The sequence below is a fragment of the Trichechus manatus genome, unplaced genomic scaffold (assembly GCF_000243295.1).
Source record: "Trichechus manatus latirostris isolate Lorelei unplaced genomic scaffold, TriManLat1.0 scaffold00017, whole genome shotgun sequence".
In the NCBI taxonomy this organism is placed as follows: domain Eukaryota; kingdom Metazoa; phylum Chordata; class Mammalia; order Sirenia; family Trichechidae; genus Trichechus; species Trichechus manatus.
The window spans coordinates 18,568,375-18,590,877 of NW_004443953.1; the positions used below are offsets into that span (position 1 = coordinate 18,568,375).

The following is a 22,503-nucleotide window of genomic DNA, read 5'->3' on the forward strand; positions in this document are numbered from 1 at the left end:
CCCTACAACTGGAACAAGTAGAAAGAGAACAGCAAAAGAAGCCCTCGGGCACCAGAAGAAAGCAAATAATAAAAATTAGAGAATTAAATGAAATAGAGAACAGAAAAACAATGGAAAGAATTAACAAGACCAAAAGCTGGTTCTTTGAAAAGATCAACAAAATTGATAAACCACTGGACAAACTGACGAAAGAAAAACAGGAGAGAAAGCAAATAACCTGAATAAGAAATGTCATGGGCGATATCACAACAGACCCAAATGAAATTTAACGAATCAAAAATAACAGAATACTATGTAAAATTGTACTCTAACAAATTTGAAAACCTAGAGTAAATGGACAAATGTCTAGAAACACACTACCTATCTAAACTAACAAAAACAGAGGCAGAACAACTAAATAAACCTATAACAAAAGAAGAAATTGAAAAGGTAATTAAAAAACTCTCAACAACAACAAAAAAAAAAGCACTGGCCCTGACAGTTTCACTGGAGAATTCTACCAAATTTTCAGAGAGGAGTTGACACCACTACTACTAAAGGTATCTCAGAGCATAGAAAAGGATAGAATACTCCCAAACTCATTCTATGAAGCCAGCATAACCCTGATACCAAAACTAGGTAAAGGCACCACAAAAAAAGAAAATTACAGACCAATACCCCTCATGAACATAGACGCAAAAATCCTCCACAAAATTTTAGCCAACAGAATTCAACAACATATCAAAAAAATAATTCACCATGACCAAATGGGATGCACACCAAGTATGCAGGGATGGTTCAACATTCAAAAAATAATCAATGTAATCCATCACATAAATAAAACAAAAGAACCACATGATCTTATCAATCGATGCAGAAAAGGTATTCTCAAAGTCCAGTACCCATTCATGATAAAAACTCTCAGCAAAATAGTAATAGAAGGGAAATTCCTCAACATAATAAAGGGCATTTATACAAAGCCAATAGCCAACATCACTGTAAATGGAGTCTGAAAGCATTCCCCCTTGAGAACGGGAACCAGACAAGGATGCCCTTTATCACTACTCTTATTCAACATTGTGCTGGACGTTCTAGCCAGAGCAATCAGGCTAGAAAAAGAAATAAACGGCATGTAAATTGGTAAGGAAGGAGTAAAAGTATCTCTATTTGCAGATGACATGATCTTATACACAGAAAACCCCAAAGAATCCACAAGAAAACTACTGGAGCTAAGAGAAGATTTCAGCAAAGTTTCAGGATACAAGATAAACATACAAAAATCAGTTGGATTCCTCTGTAACAATAAAGAGAACTTTGAAGAGGAAATCACCAAATCGATACCATTTACAATAGCCCCCAAGAAGATAAAATACTTAGGAATAAATCTAACCAGAGACACAAAAGACCTATACAAAGAAAACTACAAGACAGCACTGCAAGAAACCAAAAGAGACCTGCATAAGTGGAAAAACATACCTTGCTCATGGATAGGAAGACTCAACATTGTGAAAATGTCTGTTCTACCCAAAGCCGTCTACAGATACAATGAAATCACAATCCAAATTCCAATGGCATTTTTTAATGAGATGGAGAAACAAATCACCAACTTCATATGGAAAGGGAAGACACCCCAGATACATAAAGCATTACTCAAGAAGAAGAAGAAAGTGGGAGGCCTCATGCTACCTGATTTTAGAACCTATTATACTGTCACAGTAGTCAAAACAGACTGGTACTGGTACAACAACAGATACATAGACCAGTGGAACAGAATTGAGAATCCAGACATAAATTCATACACCTATGAGCAGCAGATATTTAATAAAAGCCCAAAGTCTGTTAATTGGGGAAAAGACAGTTTCTTTAACAAATGGTGCTGGCATAACTGGATATCCATCTGCAAAAAAATGAAACAAGACCTATACTTCATACCATGCACAAAAACTAACTCAAAATGGATCAAAGACCTAAATACAAAATCTAAAACAATAAAGATCATGGAAGAAAAAATAGGGACAACACTAGAAGCCCTAATACATGGCATAAACAGAACACAAACCATAAGTAACAATGCACAAACACCAGAAAAGAAACTAGGTAACTGGGAGCTGCTACAAATCAAACACTTATGCTAATCAAAAGACTTCACCAAGACAGTTAAAAGACAACTTACAGACTGGGAAAACATACTTGGCTATGAAAAATCTGATGAGCGTCTAATCTCTAAAATCTCTGAGATACTGCAAAACCTCAACAACAAAAAGACAAATAACCCAATTTAAAGACAGGCAAAGGACATGAACAGGCACTTCATCGAAGAAGACATTCAGGTACATGAGGTAATGCTCACCATCATTAGCCATTAGAGAAATGCAAATCAAAACTATAATGAGATACCATCTCACCCCAACAAGGCTAGCATTACTCCAAAAAACACAAAATAATAAATGTCGGAGAGGTTGTGGAGAGACTGGAACACTTATACACTGTTTGTGGGAATGTAAAATTGCATAACCACTTTGGGAAATCAATTTGGCACTTCTTTAAAAAGCTAGAAATAGAAGTACCATATGATCCAGCAATCCCGCTCCTTGGAATACATCCTAGAAAAATAAGCCATCACACAAATAGATATGTGCACACCCATGTTCACTGCAGCACTGTTCAGGATAGCAAAAAGATGGAAACAACCTAGATGCCCATCAATGGACGAATGGATAAACAAATTATGGTATATACACACGATGGAATACTACACAATGATGAATCTGTGAAACATCTCATAACATGGATGAATCTGGAAGGCATTATGCTGAGGGAAATTAGTCAGACGCAAAAGGACAAATACTGTATGAGACCACTAGTATAAGAACTCAAGAAAAGGTTTAAACACAGAAGAAAACATTCTCTGATGGTTACGAGGGTGCGGAGGGAGGGAGAGGGGTATTCACTAACTAGATAGTAGCTAAGAATTATCATCTTAGGTGAAAGGAAGGACAACACACAATACAGGGGAAGTCGGCACAACTGGACTAAATCAAAAGCTAAGAAGTTTCCTGAATACAACCAAACACCTCAAGGGACAGAGCTGCAGGCGTAGGGGTCCGGGGACTGTGGTTTCAGGGGACATCTAGGTCAACTGGCATAACACAGTTTATTAAGAAAATGTTCGGCATCTCACTTTGGTGAGTGGTGTCTGGGGTCTTAAAAGCTAGTGAGGAGCCATCTAAGATGCATCAATTGGTCCCAACCCACCTGGAGCAAAGGAGAATTAAGAACACCAAAGATACAAGGAAAATATTAGCCCAAGAGACAGAAAGGGCCACATAAACCAGAGACTCCATCAGCCTGAGACCAGAAGAACTAGATGGTGCCTGGCTACCACCAATGACCACCCTGACAGGGAAAACAGAAAGTCCCCGACGGAGCAGGAGAAAAGTGAGGTGCAGAACTCGAATTCTAATAAAAAGACCAGACTTAATGGTTTGACTGAGATTGGAGGGACCCCAGAAGACATGGCCCCTGGACTGTTAGCCCAGAACCAAAACCATTCCCGAAGCTAAGTCTTCAGACAATGATTAGACTGGACTATAAGACATAAAATGTTACTCGTGAAGAGAGTGCTTCTTAGCTCAAGTAAATACGTGAGACTAAATGGGCAGTTCCTGTCTGGAGGTGAGATGCTAAGGCAGAAAGGGACAGGAGGAGCTTGTTGAACGGACACGGGAAATCCTAGGTGGAAAGGAGGAGTGTGCTGTCACATTATAGGAAGAACAACTAGGGTCACATTAACAATGGTGTGTGTATAAATTTTTGTACGAGAAACTAACTGTAAACTTTCACTTGAAGCACAATTTAAAAAAAATAACTTCTCCATTTTGTGGGATTTACCCTCGTTTGCAATAAAATTCAGTTACAATAAGTTTCCATCTCCTGAAAATTATCAGACACAATACACAGATCAATATATTTAGAGATTAATTAGAATTCAGTAGAGTACATTTAACACTTAAATTATACTGAATAAAATTATATCTTTGTAAGATAATTAAGAAAGCTTTAACTTCATCATGAAGATCAAACATCTTCGCTTTGTTTATAATTTATTTGGGGTGTCTTGAGCCAATCTAGATGTTTTCATTAAAATTTAAGTCCATGTTTCTAAGAAAAAGTGAGTTCAGAATTAAAAAAAAAAAAAAAATCCTATACTTTTGGCTTTCTTGTTACACAAACTGAGTAAAATAGACACTTAGTTTATATATGTCTTTGAGTCTACCTTAAGCATGACACGAAGAGGCCACTGTAGCATACAAAAGATTAAATGTTGAGAGACAGTTACTCTTTCTTAGGGGACTAGAAGCATTAAATGAACAAATTCTCCAAACATGTTATGTCATATGCAGCCCTGAGTGGGCTGTAGTCATCTTGCAGGGGCAACTGAGGAAGTGGAGCAAACACTTGACCCAATTCAACCAACATATGACTTCCTTTGCTCTAAAAAATAAAAATGTATAACAGGAAACACCAGCAAGACCATAAACTTTGGCTGCAAACATCAATACCTACGGAAAAGTCTAAATAAATGTCCCAAGGAAAAACAGCCCCAGTCTTTAAGAGACATAGTAGATGAAAATGAAAACCATTCATTAAAACTGAAATGCTAAAGCCAAGTCAGTATTATTGTAACACACGATATGCACATCTTCCTGCCTGGAAAGCATTACAAACATCAGCTAGCTATCACATCTCTGCAAGCATCTGTAAGTCGGCATTTCAGAAAAATTGACTTCAAGTGTTTACAATCCAGATAAGGCTGGCTTCTAGAGTAGAGACCGAGAGAGGAGTCAAACATGTTTACAGGTCAGCTCTGCTCCTGTTAAGTGGCGTGGGCTGAGGTGGATGGTGGCGGACCAGGTTCCTGTGTCAGCTGCAGGTGCTGAGCTGGATCTGAAGTACTTGCAGCTAAACGGAGCTCCCCTCTTTGCTCTTGATGGGCGTGAAGATGTTCCAGGGTTTCCTTGGAGAGTGTGATTACATGCACCGGCTCTGCCTGGGAGGGTTCCATCTGGCTTTCAATCATACTGAGGCTCTGAATGTGTTCGGTTTGCTCCTGCTGCGCTGAAAGAATTAAATTCTGCAGCTGCTCTGGCTGCTGCGTGAGCAGGGTGAGATTAGCAGCCTGATCTGTGGTCATGCTCTGGGAACTCTCAGCTGTGACAATGCTGATTCCCTGGCTAGGGCCATTCATGAAATTGATGTTATGTACAGAGTCAGTTACAAGAAGCTGAATTTCTTGCTCTCCGGAGGTAGAGAGTTGATATGGCTGCAGCTGGAGAATATTCCTGACCTCTTCAGAATTATTATTGCTGGAAACGCTGCTGGTGTCTGCCACATGTTTCTCTTTGCTATGGATTTTCAAGTGAGCCTTCAAGTTGTCTAAGCGAGCAAACTGTAAATTACACTCCGGGCAGGAGAAAGGTTTTTTGCCCGTGTGTAGAATGCAGTGTCTCCTCTTGGCACTGGAGTCAGAGAAGGATTTGCCACATATACCACAGGAGTATGGCTTTTCTCCTCTACAAGAAAACAGAAATTTTATTTTCAAAATTGAAATACCTGTTTATTCCTTGCCTGATTATTTAGGGAGAAGCAGTCAAGAATAGAGAAAAATGAAATAGAAAAAATAGACTGGAACTCATAAGTCATGGGTTCTCCTACTAACTTAAGGATTTGGAGCAAGTCACAATTCTACTGGCTTCAGTTTCTAATCTAATTAGAAAAAAAAAATTAAAGTGGGGGTAGTACTGAAGAAAGCACAGCAGATGGGGTTAGATGTGATAAAATTTTATGATTCCATAGTATGTACCTTCAGATAAGAAAATAAATATTCATATACTACACATACGGCTCTTTTTTGTTTTTAGTTCTCAGCTAATTTTTAGACTCTAACAGCTGATTATATATATATGACTAAATATTTGACTATAAAACTCAAACAGCTCCTAATTATTTCTGATGCTATGAGAAGAACTCTTAGCTCCAATCAGGAAGTAATTTGTGTAAACAAACTAATTATTTAGAAACCATGAATAAACAAATTTTTAATTGAGGTTTTAAGCTCTGGACCAGTCCCTATCCCCAAATTAAAATTAAATACATGAAATCATAATGCAAACTTTTACTGGTCAGAATCAGTTTTCCTGATTTTGCCTACGTGAGGAATCTCTTTATTGAAGAGAGAAAATAAATTACACAGAAAATTCTACCAGAGTACTAATCTGAGGAAAAGGACTATATAGGTAGTATGTCACCCAACTGAACACCACAGTTGAATGAGGACTCAATGTCAGAAAAATATCTGCAAAACTTTACCGATGGATTCTGATGTGGGTCTGAAGAGAACTCTTTGCTGTGAAAGATTTGCCACAGATTTCACAAGTAAATGGCTTCTCACCTAAAAAAAGGAAAGCATTTAGAAATATACATTCAGCGAAAGAAACGCAAAAACCACCCCACAGTTTCACAATATAAAAAAGAACAATGGCAGCATCATTTGAACTCTCAATAAGCATGAAGAATAAATGAAGCACTTACTAAGTACCTACAATGTACTAAACCACTGTATCCTAAGTGCTAAGAGGATACAAACAGAAGTGTAAGGCACGGTTCTTTGTCTTTAAAACTGGGCAAGGAGGTGACACAGGAAACAAAGGAACACACAGTATTTACTCCTGTATTTTTCACCTTTAGATATAACAGCTTTAGATATAACAGCAACTTACATTCTCTTACCTTATAGTTTCCAAAGAACTTCCTATAAAGATTAGCCTACCTGACCCTCAAAAGGACCCCTGCGCACTAGGATGATTATATATTACTCACATTTATATCTCTCTTCCAAATATATACAGAATCTGACCCTTCTCACCACCTTTCCTGCCAGCCTCTGGTCCTCTTAACTGGTCTCCTGCTTCTGCTCTTGCTTCCTGAGATCTTCTATCAATGCAGCACCACAGGGATCGTTCAGATCATTTCACACTTCTACTGTGAACTCTGTAGTAGTTCCCCATCCCAAGATAAAAGCCAAAGTCCTTGTTCTACAAGGAACCACAGATCTAAACCTCTCACTTCTCCATTTGTCTTTACACTCATCTACCACTTCCCCTGGTCGACCGCACTCCAGCCTCTCTGGCATCATTGATGGCCCCTCAACACCACACCCCAAACAACTCCTCGCTCAGGGCCTTTGCACTCACTGTTCCCTCTACCTGGTGTATCTCCTCCAGGGGTCTCCCCGTATGGCTCACTCGATCATCTCTACTAAACCAAAAAAAAAAAAAAAAAGAAACCCAAACCCATTGCATCGAGTTGATTCTGACTCAGAGCTACCTTACAGGACAGAGTATAACTGCTTCATGGGGTTAAACCAAACCCACTGACATCGAGGTGATTCCGACTCATACCAACCCTATATGCCTTTGTCAAATGTTACTTTACCAGGGAGATTTTATCAGTAGCCCCTGCCCCTAAAGCATTCCTTGGTTTGCCTCTCTACTTTAGTTTTCCCATAATGCTATCACCATCTCATATACTATATGTTTTATTTGTTTATTGTCTAGCTCACATTATTCTTATGTAAGATGATTTACGGATTTGTTCCCCTAGTTTCCCAGTGCCTAGAATAGGACCTGGCACACTGCTCAAGAAATCCCTGTTGAATGAATGAATTTCACAGATGTGGAAACTGAGGTCCACACAGAAGTCACGGCTGTTCCCAATCTCATTATGTTTTATTAATATCAGCAAGCATCAGCGTTAATTTGTATACTGCACATACAACGACAGACTATTCATGCCCTCCAGAAACAAAATTAAGTGATCCCAATGCTGGCAAAGGAACTAGGAAATAAACAAACAAACAAACAAACAAAAAACGAAAGCAGCAGAATCCCACTTAACCAGATAATGGCAAGGGATGAGTATAATTTGAAGTGGAGGAAGGGTAGCTAGCTTTCCTTTTCACATCTACTGGAAAATTTAAGGTATCCTGGTGGCACAACAGCTAAGCGCTTGGCTGTTAACTGAAAGGTTGGCAGTTTGAACCCAACCAGCAACTCCACGGGAGAAAGAACTCGGCAATCTGCTCCCATAAAGATTACAGCCAAGAAAATCCTACGGGGCAGTTCTACTGTCACATGAGATCGTATGAGTTGGACTCGACGACGCCCAACAACTGGAAAATTCAGGCTGGACATTTCTCTAAGCTCCATCTGGGCAGAGGACACTTGTTAACAACTTGGACAAGTTTGCACCTTTACATTGTTAACTCAACTGTCATTATTTTTCCATAGCTTTCCGAATTAGGGGGCGCAGATGTTAAGTGTTAGGCTGCTAACTAAAAGGTTGGCAGTTCAAATCTACCAGCTACTCCTTGGAAACCCTATGGGGCAGTTCTACTCTGTCCTTCAGGGTCACTACGAGTTGGAATCAGCTCAATGGCAACAGGTTTAGTTCTTTCCAAATTAGAGCACTTGGGGCCTATTATGATCTTGGTTTTCTCCCTCTCCAGATTGCAAGACAGGGGGCCTGCTCTGTTTATCTATGATTGTAAAGTTCTGTGAAGCTCTGTCTCTGAGACTGACTTATTCATAACTAAACACTCAAAAAGAAAAAATCTGGGTTTACAACACCTCAGAACATTTTTCTCCTGGCTAATGTTTTTTTAAGGACCAATGTTCAAAACAATAGAAATTCCTTCCCGAAACAACATTCTCTGGCTGAAGCTCTTTGAGAGAGCGAGCAGGACAGTTAAGACACATTTTCCTAGCCCAGGTGAATCTGGGGAAGTTTTCCTGTTCCCCCAGCTTCTAATTTATCCTTCTGATAACAGGGTTACACAGCATACTACCTTCAGTTGATTACCCACTCCTTTTTAAGGTTATTCAGTTCTAAAACACTGACAGACCATCTCCAAAGTACTAAACATTGAGCTAAGAAACAGAAAAGACACAGAAGACATGCTTACTGCCTCAAAACTAATTCCCAGTCTATCTGACAAGATACACAAGTAATCAAGTAACATAGGGCTGTATCTGACTAAACATTAAAATGAATGGTATCAACGATGTTGAGTTCAGACAAGCTGATGGATATGGGTTGAGGCACGATGTGCTAGAATGGACACATGGAACAGCAATTCGGACCAGAGTATCTGTATACACAGTGTGACCAAAAAGCCGGTGTTGGAAATGACCACATGGTGTGGATGAGAAGGATAGGGATTCACTCTGAAGAGTGGTGGAGCAAAAAGGTGAGGCCAGGCCATGAAGGGCCATAAATTCCAGGCAGAGGACATGTGGAGCCTCTGGAAGTTTTCGGCAGAACAACATGACAAAAATACTAAGCAGATGAACCTATGGGTAGGGTGGACTGAGAGGCTGAGGTTGGAGGCAGTAGTATCAGGCAGGACTTCCTGCAGTAGTCTACACATTAGGTGTTAAGGTAGCAGGGGGTGGATGGAGAAGGAAGAAAAGATGAGGTGACAGGGCCTGGGTGGCAGTGGGACCTGAAGGAAGTTTGTTACAGGAGGATTAGACAAAGGTGGTTAAAGGAAAGGGCAAAGACACAAATATGACTCTAAAGGTTCCACTCACGGGGATGCTGACACTGTTTAAGCAACTTAAGATTTCCTTCTAGACCTTCTTCTTAGCAATATACTCCACTGACCTCACCCCCACCCTGATGACTGTAAATACCACCCCCTCCTCTCCCTATGGAGCCCTGGTGCCGCAGTGGTTAAGAGCTACGGCTGCAACCAAAAGGTCGGCAGTTCGAATCCACCAGCCGCTCTTTGGAAACCCTATGGGGCAGCTCTACCCTGTCATATAGGGATGCTATGAGTCAGAATTGACTCAACGGCAGTGGGTTTGGGTTTTTTTTCTCCCCCTATAGCTGCAAGTGGCATAGCGGTTAAGTGCTATGGCTGCAACCAAATGGTCAGCAGTTTGAATCCACCAGCCGCTCCCTGGAAACTCTATGGGGGCAGTTCTACTCTGTCCTATAGGGTCGCTATGAGTCAGTCGACTCGACAGCAATGTTTTTTTTTTTTTTTTTAAATATAGCTCCAAGTAGTACCTACTACTGTTTGTTGGGCATCACCAGCTGGATTCCCACAGTCACCCCTGAAACCAGAAGTAGCTTTCTTGGTTACTGGCAGCCCCAGTGAGGCATAACAGCCATTAGGATGCTTCCAGTTCTCTCTCCCCTCTTATGTTCAACTGGTAATCTAGTTTTAAACATTTTAACTGCAAAGTATCCTTCTTCCCACTGTGGAATATAGCTTTGTTTTTATTAAAAAATTACTCATGTTCACTGTAAAAGAATCAAGTAATATTGAAAAGTACAGAGCGTAAGAACCACTCCAAATTCTCTTCTTTTGAGACAGCCAGTTAACACTGTGATGAATGTCTTTACAGACATCTCTTTGGGCATTTACACGAGTACACAATTTTACACCCGTGACATCATCCAGTACATGCTGTTCTGCAGTGTCAAACAAAGCCACACCATCATTTTAAAAGGCTGCATTGTGCTCCATTGCATATACTGCCCAAATTTTACTTAACTAATCCCTTACTGATGGATATGTAGGACATTTTTAAGCATGTGACATCATAAACAATCCTATGATGACTATCCTTATGCAAACATCTTTTTATAACTGGACAGTTTACATTTTGATACATATTGCCCAAGTGCTTTCCAGAAAGTTCCTGAAATATATTCCTACCAACCAGAAAACCCAAACTAAACCTATTACCATCGAGTCAATTCCGACTCATAGTGACCGTACAGGACAGAGCAGAACTGCCCCATTGGGTTTCCAAGGAGCTGCTGGTGGATTCAAACTGCCAACCTTCTGGTTAGCAGTCAACAGTACATAAAAATGCCTGCTTCCTTGCAGATCTGCCAATCTAATGGGGGAAAAAAAAGCATGCTTCCTCTTCTCTGATGATTAATGCAGTTGAACATTGTTTTTACACGTCTCTGGCCCTTCCTACATCTTCTTCTGTGAAGTTCCTTTCTTTTGACTAATTTTTTATTGGAGTGCTCACTTTTTACTCATTTGGGACATTAACACTTTGTCATGTAGGTAGCAAATATTTTTTCACAGACTAAACATCTCTTAAACACATCTCTTCGTTTCACTCCCTTGACCTGCAGGCTTTCATCTTTCTTCCCTGAAGAGCCTCCCACTTGGTTCATCCCCAGAAACTTTTCTCTCTGTCCATCTTCCTGGGACATCCTGAGTTCTTTCCAATACACAAATCAAAACACACAATCCACAAATCCTCCTCCCTGTTTAACATCTTTCATGGTCCTCCTCCTCCCGGCACTGCACCTGTCTTCACTACGGGCCGGGCCCACTGTTGGCAATCCCACCCTACCTGCCCCTGTGGATTCCCTCACTGCGGCCCCGGCTCTCACATCCTCAGGCTTTGGATACTCTGTTCCTGCCTGGAACTCCTCTTTCCACTTCTTTTGTCCATCCAGAGCTGACTCCCTTTCTCTGGAATGCTTTCTCAGGGAAAGTGAATCACTTCATCACACTGTGAGCACATCTCTACCATGGCTCTTTACAATGCTATACTAAGATTCTGAAGAGATGGCATGTGGACTCTGAAAGGGTATGTTATAGCAAGGGGCCTCCAGATCTCAGGAACATGGGAATGAGGAACATTAATAGAGGATCCGGAAAAAAGTAGCTGAGGAGATTCAGGAAGCTTCCAACGTAATCCAAAGAAATGAGGCATACTATCTTAAAAAGAAGGAAAAAAAGCTGTGACTTAATTAACTTTCTTATGTGTTATTAGGCAGGGCAATCTACACAAGTGGGAGCCCACAGGGTAGGAATCAGAGTCTAAAACCATCTGAGAGAGAGACCCTGGAGTGGTGGGACTGTGCTGTGGGGTCAGCTGGCTGACCAGGCTTCTCCATGGCCTTGACTAATTCTCCTGACTTGCCCACAGCTCGCCAAGCAACCTTCTAATTACTAACTTGGCTCTCAGGTACAATGATGTCAGCAAGGAAATACCGCAGGCAAGGGAAAGGTGTAGTCCCTTTCTTACATTAATAAATACATCTGCTGGTTAATTGGTCCTGTGAGTTTGCTTGGCTTGCTTGACTTAGTCCCTGGGAGACTGACTCCAGGTACAGGGGCAAGATCTAGTCCCTGAGCTGTGGTGACCTCACGGGCATTGCCTGCCTGCCTGCCACTTTGCCTCCATTTCCAAACATGTCCATGCCCCTCATGGACAATACTCTCTTAATAGACATCTCTTATTTATCTTTGACTTCCCTAGTACTTGGTGCAGTACATCTAACCCAGAGTTTGCACTTAAAGAACTAAGAGATGACAATCTCACTTTCTAACAGAGCATGCCCTGCTGCAGCAATCAGTGCTTCTTGCCCTGGCCCTCTCAGTACGGCCTGCCTCCTCAATCAGCTAACACCACTGTCTGCAAAGGTGAGCACAGCTCCACAGGAAGCTTCTCCCTACACATCCCACATAACGCCCGGGGAGCAGGGAAGTGGCACACCAGTTCTTTCCAATGCCAACAAATACTGGGCATATTCTCTGTGCTAGGGACAGATGAGTAACAGTCCCTGACCTCTATGAGCCCACTTCTCTGTGTGTGTATGTAAACATGTAACAAAACATTTGCCACTTCAACATTCTTCACATGCACAGTTCAGTGACGTTATGTTCAGCATGTTGTTCAAGCAACACCCTTATCTGTTCCCAAATATTTCCATCGAGCCCAATTTTTTGATGGATTCGATTTCTTTTCTGATTCTTAAGTCATACAAACTACGTCACGGAACCCTTTCTGCCTCCTTTTTACCCATCACAATCTTCCATGTTCTTCTTCTGCGTTTAGTTTGCTGGAATTATAAGGGAGACAACTTGTGTTCCTTTTCATTCTTATTTTCAAGACCTCATTCTACTCAAAAGACCAGAAACACCCCTAACTCATATGTTTAAAAGACAAAAACTGAGACAGCATGTTTCACCTCTGCACTACTCAGCCAGACCAAGCCACCTCCGCTCTTCTCCGGCCACACTCAACCCCCAGGTGTTCTTATCACAGTTTCACATACTGTTTACAGGCTGATGAGTAAGTGTGTAAATGCCTATCTCTGGCTTGCACCTCTGCCCTGCACTCCAGACTCAAGTACCAACAACCTACTCCACATCTGCACTTGGATGTCAAATAGACATCTCAGGCCCAACATGTTCAAAATCTAACTCTTGATTTGTTCCTCCCACACTCTTCCCCAGTTTTTCATTCTTCTAGTTGCTTTTGCCTCCTTTTTCTTTCACTCATACCCCCCACACCCCACATCCAGCCAAGTTGACTCTTCCTTCAAAATATATCCAGAATCGGACTACCTGTCACTATTTCCACTGCTGCCACACTGAGCCAAGCCACCACCCTCTCTCTCCCCTGGATTACCACAACAGCCTCCAAATGGATCTCTCTGCTTCTATCCTGGCCATCCCTTACCCCATCCCACATGGTAGCTGCAGTGATCCTATTAAAATTCTCAGTCACATCATGTTGCTACTCTCCTTAAAGCCTTAAATACAATCCAGTCTTCACTGTGATCTTCCAGGTTCTTAAGCCTTCTTGTTAGGTGCCGCTGAGTCGATTTCAACTCACAGCAATTCCATGTGACAGAGTAGAACTGCCCCATAAGGATTTCTAGGCTGTAATCTTTATGGGAGCAGATTGCCAAGTCTTTTCTCCTGCAAAGCTGCTGGGTGGGTTCGAACTGGCAACCTTTTGGTTAGTAGGTGAATGCTTAACTGTTGCGCCACCAGGGCTTCTTTCTTAAGCCTAAGAACACACTAGAATCACCTGGGGAGCTTTTAAAACTACCTACTCTGAAGCTCTACCCCAGATCAATTTAATCAGAATCTCGGGTTGGGACCAGGTTTTTCTTTTTCAGCTTCTCAGGTGGGTAAAGCTGCAGCTAAGGTGAATGAAAACCCTCACACTACATAGACTCCAGCTGCCTCTCATTTCTACTTACACCACTCCCTCCTTCTGCCTTGGCCCCTCCTGCCTCCTGGCATTTCTCCAGCAGGTCAGCTGCACTCCTGTCTCAGGGCTATGCACTTGCTGTTTCCTCTGCCTAGCATGTTTTTCTCCTGGATATCCACAGTGGCTCGCTCTACATTGCATTTGATCTCCACCTAAGAAGCCACCTCATCAGTAAGGCCTTCCCAGATCAGCCCCACACAACAGCTCCCCTTCCTGGGCTCTGTCCTCTTACTCTACATTTTATTTCTTCATAGCATTTATCTACCACCTACACGTTAACATATTTATTTGCTCTTTGTCTCCCCTGCTAGAATATTAGCCTCTTAAGAGCAAGGGCTCTCTCCACCTCATTCATTGCTACATCCTCAGGGCCTAGAACAGTGCCTGGTGACCAATGAATACTAGTCAAATTCACTCGTAGAATGAATTAAATTTCACAGAACCCATTAATGACAATGTTTATGGAAAGACTGTGGATATGAAACTCATACCCTGTGACATTTACTGACTTTATGAAGAATAACTTGTGTTTAAAAAAATTGTCCAAAGCCACATAAACCAGTTTGACATGTATTTTTGGTAGATACTTTAACAGAACCATTAAGTAATCAACCTAAAATGGAAAATTTTTCTTAGGAAATCTAAGAGGCTTATTTTTAGGAAGTGCTCTTTGCCAAAAAGTTTAGAGACCCACATTTCTACATTTCTACATTTCTGATCTTCAGTGAAAGAATCTGAGCTGCGCTAATCAGTCCTGCCTCCTCTTCATCCCTGAGGCTGACTTTTCTAGAGGCTGCAATACTCACATAAGCGCTGATTCTAGAAGAAACTGGAAAAATTCTTAGTGCCTATGCTACCTTTTTGCATGCTTCATTTTCCTTCCTCTTCTAAAAAAAGCTATCTTGATAATCTTCAATGCTGAAGTAAATGAGTCAAACACAAAACGTGACTCAGACTTGTACCGTTTTATCGTATTAAATGAATTTCCACACACAGAAAGTGCTCAGTAAGTGATTTCCATTTTACTAATTTACAAAGAGATGTAAACTTTCCCACAGAACAGTGCTAACAGCATTCTGCTTGGGCTTTTTAAATGATCTACTTGTAAAATTCCCAACCAATTTATAATAAATATTTCCAACCACAGTCTGAGGAGGGGACTCAAAGCGCTTCATTCATCAATCTCCTGAAAACATAAAATGTACTAGAAAGGAACGAGGAGATGGAGTTTACCTGTGTGTGTTCGTAGATGTTTCTTTAGCTGAGACACATCCATGAATTTGCGATGGCAGTGGTTACATTCCGGTAATGAGTGGCCTTGTCGCAACAATAAAAAAAGTGTCAGTGCATATATGCTCTCCCTGCATTTCTTCAGTGATTTGTGTTAAAGCACTTCCCTGAAAAATAATCACTTTAAATATGGTATTTTAATAAAACAACATTAACTTTTTAAAAATTAATTTGGTAACAGTTAATATTCTCCTATGTACCCTAACTCATGAGAATACACTGCTTCCCCAAGAGAGCTGGGACCCTTCCAGTCTTCCTAAATATAACCTCCTTTTTTGTCAAAGCACTGGTGCGGCTATGGTCAAATGATCTCAAATGACATTCCCAACCCCTCTTTTCCTTTCTTATCAGTTGACAAGAAAGAAAAAAGGACAATGGGTAGAGCCAGGTGGGAGAAGGCCACGACTGAGAGCCATGGTATGCTGACGTCTCTGTCTGGCCACCACTAGCGACCAATTACCTGGCGCCCTCTTAGTCAAGCATCGCTTTTGAAAGACACCAATTCTGCAGGGTTTCTGTGTGCCACACAAAAACCACAGTATAAAAATTAAATATAAATCGGATGATAGTAGAGAATAACAAAAGGACATCTAATTTAGATTGCTTTTAAGATCTTTTCCCCTTAACATTCCCTTATCATCTACAATTTGAATCTAATGTTTCAGAAACTATTAATTTGTATCTGCGTTCCCCCCAGTCCAAATTTTCTCCTACTTTACTGTACCTGTATGGACTCGGTAATGGCTCTTTAGTTGTCTTTTCTGGCTGAAATACTTTCCACATTGATCACAGGTAAAGGACTTCTGTCCTGCCGGGGGAAAAAAAAAAAACACTAAAACTTGCAAAAACTATACAGAACTAGAATGCTCACTAACAAGGTAAATACCACAGTGGGCCCAGGTGCCCATTTTCCACAAAATAATACAAGTGACTTGTCTGCAAACCGAAATGCCTTCAGAGTTTATGGCAGTAACATAAATGTGCAAAAGCGTGTGAGGCAATAGGGAGTGGTGGAGACTGAGGCAGAACTGGAGAATTCAGGTTTCCCTCAAAGGCATTCAACGTGAAATAATTCTAACCTCTGGTGGTTAAACAAAACATATTTGCGCACTGAAGTCCCAGTAGGCAGTGTACAAGCCCTAGTTTTGTGCAGAACTCTAAGCTACACTGTGACAGATGCATAATTCCACCTTTCTAAGACACTACGTGGGAAATGATACCAAGCTGAGAGAAGACCACTTAGATTTCAGGTATGTCCACCCAGGGAATGGGAGACTGGTGGCAGCTGGACCCCCCGGTGCAAGCAGGGCTACCTGAATGAAGGCTCATGTGCTCCAGCAGCGAGTGTTTGGTGGTCAGAGCTTTGCTACACACAGTGCAGGTGTACGGCCGCTCGCCGGTGTGCATCCTGGTGTGGACCTGCAGGGAGTGCTTCTGGGCAAAACCTTTTCCACACTCATTACATTTGAAAGGTCGCTCCCCTGGAACAAGAGCCCCAGAAGCATGGTGTTAAGTAAGAATCCTCTGCCTTTCCCTCCCAAATTAAAATGACAATAAAGGGTTCTCTCTTGAAAGGCATAGATCCCAAAGGACAATGAACAGGAAGAGAACATCAGCAATATAATTTTGGAAGCAGGAACAGGCGAATTTGAAGCCAGCAGTGAGGAGACTGGAGACCAAATCTAATTTTTAAGACTGAGCCTCCAAAAGTCTTAGGAATTGGTGGCATGTGATAACTCTGAAAACGGGGGTGACTAAGGGCAGCTGACAGTCTGTGTCAAAGGCAGTTAGCACCCCCCCATCCCCACCCCGATCTAGTCCCCCATTCCATGTAGCCAGTAGACTGGCCCTCCCCTAAACAGAAGATGGAGAGTATTCTCTGAAGAGGGTAAAACAAAGGGTCTCTGGATTGGAGGTCACCAGGCACAGCTGAGTGGGACTACCACAGGGAGAGCAAGCCAAAATTCACATCTGAGATAATGACACCTCCCTGGCCTTCTTCCCCCTCGTGCTCCAGGACACTGGCAGCCAGACCTAGAGCCTCCAAGTGGGACAGCAGAAACGTCTTCTCCTGGAATGTGAAGGGGCCAAGGTAAGAGAGTTCAAGATTCCGATGCCAGGCATGAGCAAGGAAAGGGGTCCAGCCACACCAAGTCCAGTGAGGCCACTGGCTGCAGGCCCTATCCACATTCGCAAAATTGCCACTTAGCTTTTTCTAACACTAAATATAAAAAAAAAAAAAAAAAAAAAAAGACCATTCTAGGAAAGTATTAGTAGCAGCAGAGACCAAAACACAGGAAAAGGCAACTTGCAGAAAACAAAGACAGTCCAGGGTGAAGAAAACACCAAAAATAAACAAACAAGTAGATGTTGTTATTAACATGCTCACAGAGGTAAGACAGTACATTGTGAAACAAATGCTATTAAAAAAAGAAAAATTAAAGAACAAAAAAGAGCTCCTAGACATAAAAAAATAAGATTAGAAAAGAAAAAAAGGGTTGAAAGATAAAGTGAAATTCCCCAGAAAGTAGAGCAAAAAATGAAGGAAAATATGAGAAAAGATAAGAAAGTCATACAGGAGTTCCAACATCCAAATAGCAGAAGTTCCAGAAAGTAAAGACAGAGAAAAATAACGGCGGGAAGGAAATCATCTATGAAATAATTCAAGAAAATTTTCTAGAACTGAAAGATATGAGTTATCAGACTATACAGACCTACCCGGTATCCACTCCAATGGAATAAAGCAGACCCACACTAAAGTGATTCACTGCAAAATTTCAGAATACCAGGGCAAAGGAAGATCCTACCTGCTGTTTTTCTTAATAAGCCTTTCTTAACTATGTAAACTCTCTAAACTCTGCACCTATATATCGCTGATAAAAATAATAACCAAACTTACAAAACAGAATTTATTAGTTCAATGAATACATACCAAGTGTCTACTTCTTTCAAAGTACCAGAATCCAGGCTCTCAACCTATTTGCACTTAAAATCCCTGAGGAGCTTTTAAAAACATTAAAACTCCAGACAACTGAACAGGAAGTTGTTGGGGTGGGACCCAGACACTGGTAGTTTTAGAAGCTCCCAGGTGACTGTAATGTGCAGTCAGGTCTAAACCACAGGTGTTAGATGCTGCTGGATGATAGGAGGAGACTTAAGTTCTAATGCCTACACTCAGGCTTACAATTAAACCAAGGGATATATGTTGTTGTTGTTAGCTGCCATCCAGTCGGCCCCGAGTCATGGCAACCTCACACCCAACAGGACTGGACCATTGGTATACATAGGGTTTTCACTGGCTGATTTTTCAGGAGCAGATCACCAGGTCTTTCTTCCTAGTCTGTCTTAGTCTGGAAGCTCTGCTGAAACCTGTTCAGCACTACAGCAACGCACAAGCCTCCACTGACAGGTAAGTGGTGGCTACGCTCGAGGTGCATCGGTTGGGAATTGAATCTGGGTTTCCTGTGTAGAAGGGAAGAACTCTGTCACTGAACCATCACTGCCCTCCAAAGGATATTAAAAAAACAAAAACAAAAAATACAAGTCGATTCCAACGCCCCATAGGGGTTCCAAGGAGCGGCTGGTGGATTCAAACTGTCAGCCTTTTGGTTAGCAGGAAAATGCTGAACCACGGCACTACCAGAGCCCCTATATAAGTGGTAACTAAAACCTGACCCAAAGCAGAGGCTTAAGGGTCTCGAGAGAGCGCAAAGGAGGAAGGGATATCAGCTACAGCTGTACTGTCCAATATGGTCGTTACTAGCTACATGTGGTTATTCAAATTTATATTAAATTTTTGAAAATTCAGCTGTACTTGCTACTAAGTGCTCCATAGCCAAATGTGTCTAGCGGCTGCTGTACTGGACAGTGCAGATATACGTATATATATATATATATATACACACACACATACGGGAGCCCTGGTAGCACAGTGGTTAAGAGCTGCAGCTGCTAAGCAAAAGGACAGCAGTTCGAATCCACCAGCTGTTCCTTGGAAACCCTATGGGTCAGCTCTACTCTGCTCTATAGGGTTGCTATGAGTTGGAATCAACTCGACAGCACACAACAATACACACGTTTACACACACACACACACACACATATATATATATATACATAAAATTGTCATAACAACAGGTTCTATTGGCCAGCACTGGCTAGAGGGACCAAAAGGAAGAAAGCATTTATGGCTGGATGGCTGTGTGAGAAAGCCGTCCAGACAGAAGAAACAACCTGAGCAAAAGCATAGTTGTGGTTAAGAATAAAGCATGTTCAAGAATCAGAAAGCAGAGTAAGTTTGGCTAGAGCTTGATACCTGTAAATTAAGGCTAAAAAGTTCAGCTGGAAACATAACTTAGATGGCCTTGAACCAACAATAACTCCAAATAAGAACAGGGGTTCTGGAATCAGGCTACCTGGGTTCAAATTCCAGCTGTCACTAAATGTGTGACCATAGGCAGGTTACTTAAGCCTTCTAGGACTTGGTCTCTTCATCTGTTCAATGGGGGATATTACCTGCCTCATAGAATTGCCGTGAGAATTAACTACAATAACACGTATAAAGGCTTTCGTACAATGTGTGTCACAATAAATTGTGTTGCACAATAAATCATAGCTATTATTATCATTCACCACCATCAGTTTATGGTACTATGGTGGCTTGCATGCTGCTATGCCAGAAACTATATCCCTAGTATATCAAATACCAGCAGGGTCACCCATGCTGGACAGGTTCAGTGGAGCTTCCAGACTAAGACAAACTAGGAATCTGGCAATCTACTTCCAAAAATGAGCCAATGAAAACTTTATGGACCGCAGTAGGACTTTGTCCAACCTGCTTGCTTTGGACACGTCATCAGGAAGGATCAATTGCTAGAGGAGGACATTGTGTTTGCTGAAGTAGAGCGCCAACAAGGGCATGGAAGACCCTTGGTGAGATGGATTGGCACAACAGCCGCAACGACAGATTCAAACATGCTGGCAATTGTGAGGGGGACACAGGACCAGGCAACATTTTGTTCTGTTGTATGTAAGACAGCCATGAGTCAGAGTCGACTCAACAGCAGCTAACAACAACATTATTATTATCTTTACTACACCAAATTCCAAAACACATTCCAATAAGCTACAAAAGTGTAATTACCAGTGTGACTCCTCTGGTGGATTGCTAAAAAGTGATTGTACTTAAAGACTTTGCCACAGTCTTTACAGCGGGCCTCTGGGCCAGGGTGTTTTCTCCTTCCAGTGTTTCCACAGACGTTTTTGGCAGAACCTTGGTCATCTTCATCCCCAACAAGTTTGTAATCTCTAAGTTTGACAGATCTCCGAATTCTCCGCTTGCTGTACCGACTCTGGTTGTCCTGCCCATCCTGGGTCTTGGGATCACAGTTCTCATCTTTTTCAGCTGGCATTACTTCCACTCCACCTGACTCACAAGTTGGCTGAGATTCTTCCATTTCTTTTGCTAGAATCTGTTGGTTCAGTATACCACTGTCTCCTTCTTTAGATATAAAATTTTGTCTATTTTGAACAGAATTGTTCACTCTTAGCTGTATTTCCTCCTCTGCAGCCAGTCCTGATTTTCCCTCCTGCAAACTGTTGACTTTTCTTGGTCTGCCCCGTTTCCGCTTGGGAGGATCATTTTTCTTATTAGAAATAACAACCACTGGAGCACCGGCAGTGTTCAAAGTCGCTGGCTTTGAGGAGCTATCGTTATTCTGAAAGTCTGTGTAAGCCTTTACCAGGTCATAGACTTTTAAGAACCGAGCAGTTGCCAGGATTTGTTCTGTAGTTTTCTCACTAGCATGAAGATAACCTGTATAGATGAATTCCAGTAGCATACTAAACGTGTCAGCAACCATGCCTTCCAGCATATAAATGGACTGGCCGATCTCCCCCTCTTCAGCAAACATCATTGAGAAGTATTCACTACTGGCAGCAAGTAAGGCTTTGTGGGCCCGGAAATGCACATTCTCCACGATTAAAGTGATGTCACACAGAAAGCCCTTCTTCCTCTGATCCTCAAAACTGGCCAGGATGGAGTCACTGTGAGTGTCTGAGTGGACAACAAGATGTCCAGAAGGCTGCTCTGATGCTTCTGCCATTTTCTTTATAAGTTAAGGCTTAAACCTGAAATAAGAAACTATTGAAAAAGCAGGAAGCATCATCTAATAAGGTTAATCCCAACGCAAATGAACCTGTTATTCACGTTGTGAACCCCATTTTACCATTTATATTTTAAAAAGTCAATTTAAAAAACTTAGCTTTTGAGTTCTCATTCCTGTTGTACCGTTAACTATCTGGGTGAAATCCCAATATCCATGTAATCTTTCAGGGTCTGTTTTCTCCTCCGTAAAATTAAGGAATTGGGATCGACCATCTTTGTCTGACTGCATACCTATGGGAATGAGAACTGCACTGTCTCAATTTCAATTATTACTAACCATTTCGTCAGTGAAATTTAAATATGAAAAAGGTAAAGAAAATGTACATATGCAAAGTGAATCTTGGGGTAGCTGCAATGTAATAATAGTAACGTAAGCTGCATCAGCCTTGCTTTGGAAATGCAGCTTGCAACAGCCGGGCTGGCGTCAGAGGACGCGCGGAGTCAAGGGCGGGCGATTCCCCGGAGGCTGGGGCCGGTCAGGGAGAGAGCGGCAGCGCGAGGGAATCCGCGCCCGGGACCCTCGGCCTGACAGGGGAGTGGATGGCTGGGGAGAGGTCCACACGGCCGCGGGACCCGGCGCCCACGGATATTGGGCCCGGGGTGTACCTACCTTTCTGGTGCATCCGGCAGGGACCGGGTCCAGGTCGCAGCTGGAAGACGAGCGGCGTGGAGAGCGCACCGCGCCGGGGCAGCCCTGAACCTCAGCTCCGCGGCTCCTCCGCTGGGGCTTTAGCACCGCCCCAACTCCTACCTCTACGCCGCAGCCGCGGCCGCCGCCAACCCGGAAGCGCCGGCGCCGGGAGCCGCCTGCGCACAGACGCCTGACCACGTGGCTCGCGGAGACGCCCCCGGCGACGGGGCGGGGCGGGGCCGGCGCGGGAAGTTAGGCGTGAGGCACCACCCCCGGAGCCCAGGCGGGAATCGTTTTTTGGGGATGAAGTGGGGCCGCTGGGCAGGAGTGAC

At 42.3% G+C, this 22,503-nt stretch overlaps 1 protein-coding gene across 6 annotated transcripts; it reads right to left on the minus strand.

The window, feature by feature from the left end:
• Positions 1–3,741: 3,741 nt before the first annotated feature.
• ZBTB24 (zinc finger and BTB domain containing 24) lies at positions 3,742–22,276 on the minus strand. Of its 6 annotated transcripts, none has more exons than XM_012554429.2 (7): positions 22,151–22,276; positions 20,518–21,503; positions 16,688–16,855; positions 16,099–16,182; positions 15,318–15,401; positions 6,349–6,430; positions 3,742–5,552 (listed from the first exon to the last, which is right to left on the minus strand). In XM_012554429.2, exons 2-7 carry the CDS (start codon positions 21,476–21,478, stop codon positions 4,856–4,858), a joined length of 2,076 nt encoding a protein of 691 aa, XP_012409883.1. In that variant the 5' UTR covers positions 21,479–21,503; positions 22,151–22,276; the 3' UTR covers positions 3,742–4,855. The 6 variants fall into 6 exon arrangements, 5 of the variants coding, with proteins under 5 accessions (XP_012409883.1, XP_023583409.1, XP_023583410.1 ...); XM_023727641.1 differs by having other exon boundaries at positions 20,518–21,516; positions 22,151–22,229; XM_023727642.1 differs by lacking the exon at positions 16,688–16,855.
• Between the last annotated feature and the right edge of the window lie 227 nt (positions 22,277–22,503).